The sequence below is a fragment of the Salvelinus namaycush genome, chromosome 35, assembly GCF_016432855.1.
Source record: "Salvelinus namaycush isolate Seneca chromosome 35, SaNama_1.0, whole genome shotgun sequence".
Classification (NCBI taxonomy): Eukaryota; Metazoa; Chordata; class Actinopteri; order Salmoniformes; family Salmonidae; genus Salvelinus; species Salvelinus namaycush.
Genome location: NC_052341.1, coordinates 9624826 through 9632983, shown reverse-complemented (window position 1 = coordinate 9632983; position 8158 = coordinate 9624826). Strand labels below are relative to the sequence as shown.

Sequence of the window (8158 nt, the reverse complement as noted above, 5' to 3'; positions counted from 1 at the left end):
ATGTTGGAGGAGGACATGGAAGTGGCCATCAAGGTGGTGGTGGTGGGCAACGGTGCGGTGGGGAAGTCCAGCATGATCCAGCGTTACTGCAAGGGCATCTTCACCAAGGACTACAAGAAGACCATCGGTGTTGACTTCCTGGAGAGACAGCTACTGTAAGGAGATTTGCATATTTTACATTAGGGATGGTTGTTTGAAATATTTTTACTATTCGAATAGGATCATGAATTTTTGTCAGATATTTGAAATACATGTGGGTCTTGAAACTTACGTTTTAACATGAGCACTGCTGCGCCGGGGAGAGGCTGGCGATCTATTGCTGCAGCTGCGGAGGGAACAGTGTGTGAGATGGGCGCGAGCAGACGGAGGGGAAAAGGGGATACCTAGTCAACTGAATGCATTCAATTGAAATGTATCTTCCACATTTAACACAACCTCTCAATCAGAGAGGTGCGTGCGGGTGGCTTCCTTAATCGACATCCACATCATCAGCGCCCAGGGAACAGTGGGTTAACTGCCTTGCTCGGGCAGAAGGACAGATTTTTACCTTGTCAGGGATTCGATCCAGCAAGCTTTCGGTTACTGACCCAATGCTCCTACCCACCAGGCTACCTGCTGCCCAAAAGGATAGAGAGATGCAGTAGCCACTAGCCAAGGCAACTCGGCTACAGCCAAGAAGAGCTAACTTGCAGCGGACAGAATGTCATTTATCATCCCATATAACAGTTCCTGTCTTGACTGGAGTAGCATAGAGCAGGGTTTCTCAAACTTTTTAGGGCCGTGGACTCCTTTTGTGATAGCAAATTAATCAGTCCACAACTCGAGTGAGATAAAAAAACATGGCATGCACATTGTTTTACTTTGACTTGGGCAGTGGCCTGCAGTATTGCCACAGACCCCCATGCACTGCCCAAGTCATAGTAAAACTCCTGCTATGCTATTTTTGAGAACCCCTGGCCTAGAGAAGCCAGATATAGCTAGCTAGGCTAATGAAGGCTACATTCTGCACTTTCTTCCCAACCCTATTCAGATAAAACAACAGCCTACCTGTTGGTTGCTCATTGAAGCCTACTCCTTCTAATTTAGCTAACTTTTAATTCCGTAACTTTATTCCATCTTGTGGCGCATTAGTGAAGTCTCACTACACTTGCTACACATTGAGCCTCTTTGCTGTTTTGATTGGCCAACATTGTATTTTTTATTTGACCTTTTTAACTAGGCAAGTCAGTTAAGAACAAATTATTATTTACAATGACAGCCAAACCCTCCCCTAACCTGGACGGCGCTGGGCCAATTGTGCGCCGCCCTATAGGACTCCCGATTACGGCTGGTTGTGATACAGCCCTGGATCGAATATGGGTCTGTAGTGACGCCTCTAGCACTGCGAGACAGTGCCTTACACCGCTGCGCCACTCGGTTCCCAACATAAACAACAAGCTACACACGTGAAGGCTACTGGTCGGCTACTGTTTTTCTTATGGGGCGCACGGCATTAAAACTACATTGACAAGTTTGTTGTATTAAATTAATAATTTGAAATGTCATAGTATGTCCTTGTATGTAACAATGTCACATGGATATTTTAATTGAATTTAGAATAATCCTTTTCAGTGTTAAAATAGACCTAGACTTTTTGTTTCTCGCTAAAATGAATAATCACACAAGTGTTAAAATGCTAACATCCGTTCAGATATTCGAATAACCGTGCACATCCGGAGTATACATACAGTATGTATATTAAGATGCATAAAAATACACAATACTCTTACAGATATGCAGTACAATCTGACGAGGTACATACAATAGAAGCCATACACAGAGATCTCAGGGACCGTACTGTGTCCTAAGTGACCACTGAAATCAAAATACATGCATTTTGGCTGCACAGACCATCTCTTTATTCTCTTAACATGTTATTTTATAAGAGATCCCTGGCATCTGTCAACAAACTGTTAGTTAACTGCATTCTGGCCCAAGAGAGTCCTTAAGAATTTGACCTAAGGTTAAAACTGCTTCCCAAAACCACAAAGTTTCCTTTTTCCAGTCTTTTCCTTGTTTTTGTGCTTAACAGATGTGAAGCCAACCCATAACTCCAATGTAAAGTGTCAAGCGGTATTTCATTCAGGTAGTTGTTTATTAATATGATGTGACAATGGCTTCGGTCACATAAAAAACATTTGTTTTTTTAAATTGAACCTTTATTTAACTAGGCAAGTCAGTTAAGGACAAATTCTTATTTTCAATGACGGCCTAGGAACAGTGGGTTAACTGCCTTGTTCAGGGGCAGAACGACAGATTTTTACCTTGTCAGCTCCGGTTCTGTCCTGCAACATTTTGGTTACTGGCCCAACGCTTTAACCACTAGGCTACCTCGAGTGCCAAAATGTACGAGGAAGCATGGATACTCTCAGGAAATACCAGAGAAACCCGGAAAACATTGAAACTCTAACTGCATTGAATAAAACAGGCAGAATTGTCAGATGAAGGTGCGCTCACTGAAGGCTTGAAGCATTATTTTTATAAAACAGTAAAGGTGTGGAGGATATTTGACTCTCAAAAGACTATCGTTCCTGTAACGTATAGCGCAGAACTGAGTGAATAGTTTGATATGATAGTCAAGTAGAAATGTATACATTTGATACTGCTTTGTCTATACATTGAGAAACTCACAATACCAAGTATTGAAATCGCCTTTTTTTTCCCCCAGAGTGAATGATGAAGATGTGAGATTGATGTTGTGGGACACGGCAGGGCAGGAAGAGTTTGACGCCATCACCAAGGCATACTACCGCGGTAAGACTCCTCCCTCCCTGGGAAGGACATGATCCTCCTCCACTGGGTCTGCCAGAGAAGACAGCCTCGCACTTTCCAACTTTATTTTATTGATTTATATTTTTTCAGTATGGATTCAGCTGTGCAACTGCACCAAGATGACCTCACAGGGAACAATTCAACTAGCATTATGTCCATATTGTATTTCTGTTATTGTATGGCCCAGGCAGCTACACTTCTCCTAACACATGAAATACAAACTGGGGTGTATGGAATTTGAACAATACAAATAAAACAAATAAAAAACACATTACAAAATCAGTTATTTGATTTGAAAGCTTCTTATGTACACCAAAATAACTGTGAGGGCTGTGAGGATCCAGCATTTCTTAGCATTGTGGTGACAGCTGGCCTGTGTATGTTTAGGTATACTTGATACCCATTAGCTGTTTCACATGCAGCAGCTACTCTTCCATGGGTCCACACAAAACATTGAATGGCCTAAATGACAGAGTACAGAACAGTTGTTGACAATATATCATTCTTATTTTATTTGTATTTAATATTATCTTATGTTCTTGTCAAGACATCAAAAATACTATTTACACACTTCCTATAATTATATACGGTACAGTTAATTTAGAGCTTTAGAAGAGAAGAGGTGCTGTGATACAAGATGTTTTTTTGTAATCAGTTTTTTTTTTTAAAGCTAAACTTGCATTTTTTTGTCTGAGTAACCTCTGGTGGCAGAGCATTCCACAATGACATGGCTCTATACATTACTGAGCCACGCATGATGTGTTCCAGGTGCCCAGGCGTGTGTACTGGTCTTCTCCACCACCGACAGGGAGTCGTTTGAGGCCATCGGCAGCTGGTGGGAGAAGGTGGAGATAGAGGTGGGAGACATCCCCACTGTCCTGGTGCAGAACAAGATTGACCTACTGGATGACACGGTGATCAAAAAGTAACACTTCCATAGACCCATTTTCCTTCTTGAACTTGGTCTGTTATGATATATTGATAAATAAACGAATAAACATTTCTAGATGCATGGCTAGGATAACAAACATTAGACATGATCAGTAACCCTTGCTCTTTTTCTCCTGGTACTGTAGTGAGGAGGCAGAAGGTCTGGCCAAGAAGCTCAGGTTGAGGTTTTACCGAACCTCCGTAAAGGAGGACCTCAATGTCAATGAAGGTGAGTCAATGAAAACGTGTACAAATGACCAGTTAAACAACTGTTATGTTGGGAAGAATGTCATAGGAATTATTTTAACAATGACATTTCTTTTCAGTTTTTAAATACCTAGCAGATAAGTATCTGCAGCGACTGAAGCGGCAAACAGCAGAAGAGCCTGAGGTAGTCCATACAACTAGCAATAAAATTGGTAAGCATCCTGATAACCATGTCAGTCACGTCTCCAGTTAGTACAGACCTTTGGCACTGGATTGTACAGTGCCACAGAAATATTTGTCTTGTACTGCAAGCTCTGCAAAGATAGTTTGCATTTATGATCCTCCCCATTTTATCTTCACTATACATTTCTCATTTGTCAATTACATTCGGTAACATGATGACAACATTCATGCAACATTTGGGATTCATACAACAAGGCCTAAAAAAGGTTTGAGTAAGAAATATGTCTCTCGGCTCTAGTTTAACAAAACGTACGCAATGATAAATCGTCTCGCAGCGCTTTCGAGTTGTGGGTGTGTCAGACATATTTATTATATTTTCACAGCGGGAATCATGAGCGCAATAGCTGACGGTGGCGCGAAAGGGCCATGTTTTGATGAATAAATAAGTTCTAGGTGTGACGAGGGCTTGACCACTTACTGGCCAATCAGCGTTCTACATGGCTTAACTTCTTGATGCACGGATCCCTTTAGCGGGATCATTTTCGTAAACAACCGCTGAATTGCAGAGCGCCAAATTTAAAAGAATAAAAAAATACTAAAAATATTTATAACCATGAAATCACAAGTGAAATATACCAAAACACAGCTTAGCTTGTTGTTAATCCACCTATCGTGTCAGATTTTGAAAATATGCTTTACAGCGAAAGCAATCCAAGCGTTTGTGAGTTTATCGATCACTAGACAAAACAGTAAGAACAGCTAGCCGCAAATTAGCTTGGTCACGAAAGTCAGAAAAGCAATAAAATTACTCGCTTACCTTTGATCTTCGGATGTTTGCATTGACGAGACTCCCAGTTACACAAATGTTATTTTTGTTCGATAAAGATTCGTTTTATAACCAAAAACCGCCATTTGGTTTGCGCGTTATGTTCAGAAAACCACAGGCTCGTTCCGGTCCTGAAGGGCAGATGAAAATTCCAAAAAGTACCCGTAATGTTCGTAGAAACATATCAAACGTTTTCATTAATCAATCCTCAGGTTGTTTTTAACATACATAATCGATAATATTTCAACCGGACGGTAAACTATTCAATACTACAGAGAAAGAAAATGTCGAGCTACAACTCTCGGGCGCATGAACTAATCAAAGGACACCTGACGCGTTAATGATAAATCTCGCTCATTTTTCAAAATAAAAGCTTGAAACTATGTCTAAAGCCTGGTCACAGCCTGAGGAAGCCATTGGAAAAGGAATCTGGTTGATACCCCTTTAAATGGAGGAGGGGCAGGCAATGGAACAGGGATTTTTCCAAATAAAAGGCACTTCCGGGTTGGATTTCCTCAGGTTTTTGCCAGCAAAATCAGTTCTGTTATACTCACAGACAATATTCTGACAGTTTTGGAAACTTTAGAGTGTTTCTATCCTAATCTGTCAATTATATGCATATTCTAGCATCTGGGCATGAGAAATAGTCCGTTTACCTTGGGAACGTTATTTTTCCAAACATAAAAATAGTGCCCCCTAGCTGAAAGAGGTTAATAGTGCATGAGGTTGTGTAGGCTATTGACTGTCTTTGCGTTATCAACTCCAATTCGGCTGGAGGGCACAGAATATTCCCATCCTAGTCCATTGTGGATTGATACCATACATTAAATAGCATACAGTAACGAATAATAGCAAAATTAGAATGCATCCAGTTTTGCTAAATATGTTTGTTTGCAGTCCAAATTGTTGTAGTTGGCTTCAACTTGAAGGCCTAAATGTCTGTGCATCAGTAAAAACGATGTGTTTTATATAGAAATGTAAAGTGCATATTTGGACTCGGGTGTGTGGTTTGCTTGAATGACATCAAAGCGGTATTCATTATAATTCTCAATTTCTTAGCTTTCAGAACACGTGCTTAGAAATCCAAGGGATTTCATAAGAGTGCTCTTGTAAATGTTTTTTGTCAGCAATGAGTCATTAACGTTGTAACACATCTGAACATCTCTACCCTAACAGGAGTTTTCAACACCACAAGTAGTAACTTATCTAGTCAGAACTCCAGCAACGGCCTAGAAGTCATCAGCTTGCGACCCAACAAACAGAGGACAAAGAAAAGCAAAAACCCCTTTGGTAGCTGCAGCCTTCTTTAGAATCAATCCATTCCCTACAATAATGTACGATTTGACTGCCATGTGTGAGTGTAAGAGTCTATACATTTGAGCATAACCTACAGGTATAGGTCTTAATTTGATCCCTCTTTTGTTGCTGAGAATTTCCCTGCAAATGACCTTCATGATGGACATAAATTCACAAAATCTGCACTTATAACACAGTTATATTAACAGTATTGCACTTCATGTAGCCTCATTTTGGCCAGCTAATAGTCTAACCACAGAACAAGCAACACTAAAAGTTAAAATCCTGTTGCTGCAGGATTATTTTTGCTCTGACAATATTGGTCAAATGAAGATCCAACATCTGTAAATCTAATATGCACCTGAGTATTGTGACTACCATGCCTTTGAGCATCTTTACAGATCAAGTGCAGCCTTTGTTTCTCATGGATAGATGTATGAAATATAAAGCGAAAGTAACAATAGTCGTCCTGGTGGCTGTAATGGGTACTACAATCCAACACAGACGCTATGTTGTAGCATGAATGTAATGCTTGAAGCAGATCTTTTGAGAAATAGTAGTTGGGCGTGACAGGGTTCTCCCATTTACACCCTTGAACATGGTGTAGGGAAGGGTTACATTCTAGTTCACTAACAAGGTGTATTTGTATGTTCATATTGTGATTTTTATAGATGACCATTTGTGCATTTGACTGTTCATCTGTGCAATCTGTTTGTATTGTAAGAAATATACAGATTACTTTCTACCATATTTGTTCTAAAATATTAATGGAATATGGTTCAATATACTGAGTGTACAAAACATTAGGAACACCTTCCTAATATAAAGTTTTGCCCCCTTTTGCCCTCAGAAAGTGGTTAATTTGTCGGGGCATGGACTCTACAAGGTGTCAAAAGCATTCCACAGGGATTCTGGCCCATGATGACTCCAATGTTTCCCATAGTTGTGTCAAGTTGCCTGAATGTCCTTTGGATGGTGGACCATTCTTGATAAAACACAGGAAACTGTTGAGCATGAAAAAACCCAGCAGCATTGCAGTTCTTGACACACTCAAGAACTGCAAAGGCACTTAAATATTTTTGTGTCTTGCCCATTCACCCTCTGGATGGCACACATACACAATCCAAGTCTCAAGGCTTAAAAATCCTTCTTTAACCTGTCTCCTCCCCTTCATCTATACTGATTTTAAGTGGATTTAACAAGTGACATCAATAAAGGATCATAGCTTTCACCTGGTCAGTCTGTCATGAAAATGTTTTGTACACTCGGTGTATATCATGAATAAAGACTAAGGGCTCTATTTTAACAAGGCTAACGCAATGGTAAGTCTTCGTGCAGGCAGTGGCTTTATGGGTACGGGACGTCATATTTTTGGTATTTTCACTATTGGCGCAGTAGCTGGCTGTGGTGCGAAAGAGCTGGGTTTTGATGAACAAACATGTTGTTGGTGTGTCGAGGTTTGGCCCCTCACCGGCCAATCAGAACGTGCTCCATGGCTAAATATGTGGTGGCTTCAAGTTGTGTGTTTCCGCTATTTTATGCGTTAAACCAAAAACAATGTTTCTAAATAGGATCGGGTCAGAAGCATGATATCATACATGGCTTCTCGTTCCATGGCACTGTGTACACGTGGTCTAAATGTCTTTACACACAACATTCTGATGACTATACAAAATACTAGGCTCCTGTCAATTGTATTGTTGCCTATGTTGCAGGCTGATTCTCAAAAAAATGTGCCGTTATGTCATTGTAGTAGGACTGAATAGTTTGGAGGAGTGTGGCTTTGGTAATCAGACGAGGGGTGTTCTTTGAAAATGGGGGTGGATAGCCTACTTGAACAAGCGAAATGCTGGTATGTGAATAATTAAAAAGCATTAGGGCAAAAACCTAATTTCAAAGCACTCA

At 40.4% G+C, this 8158-nt stretch overlaps 1 protein-coding gene across 1 annotated transcript; it reads left to right on the top strand.

Annotated features, from left to right (window-relative positions):
- Window positions 1-6720, top strand: rab23 (RAB23, member RAS oncogene family). The gene is made up of 6 exons (XM_038974557.1): window positions 1-155; window positions 2708-2793; window positions 3580-3736; window positions 3888-3970; window positions 4068-4160; window positions 6134-6720. Exons 1-6 carry the CDS (start codon window positions 1-3, stop codon window positions 6265-6267), a joined length of 708 nt encoding a protein of 235 aa, XP_038830485.1. The 3' UTR covers window positions 6268-6720.
- The last annotated feature ends 1438 nt before the right edge of the window (window positions 6721-8158 follow it).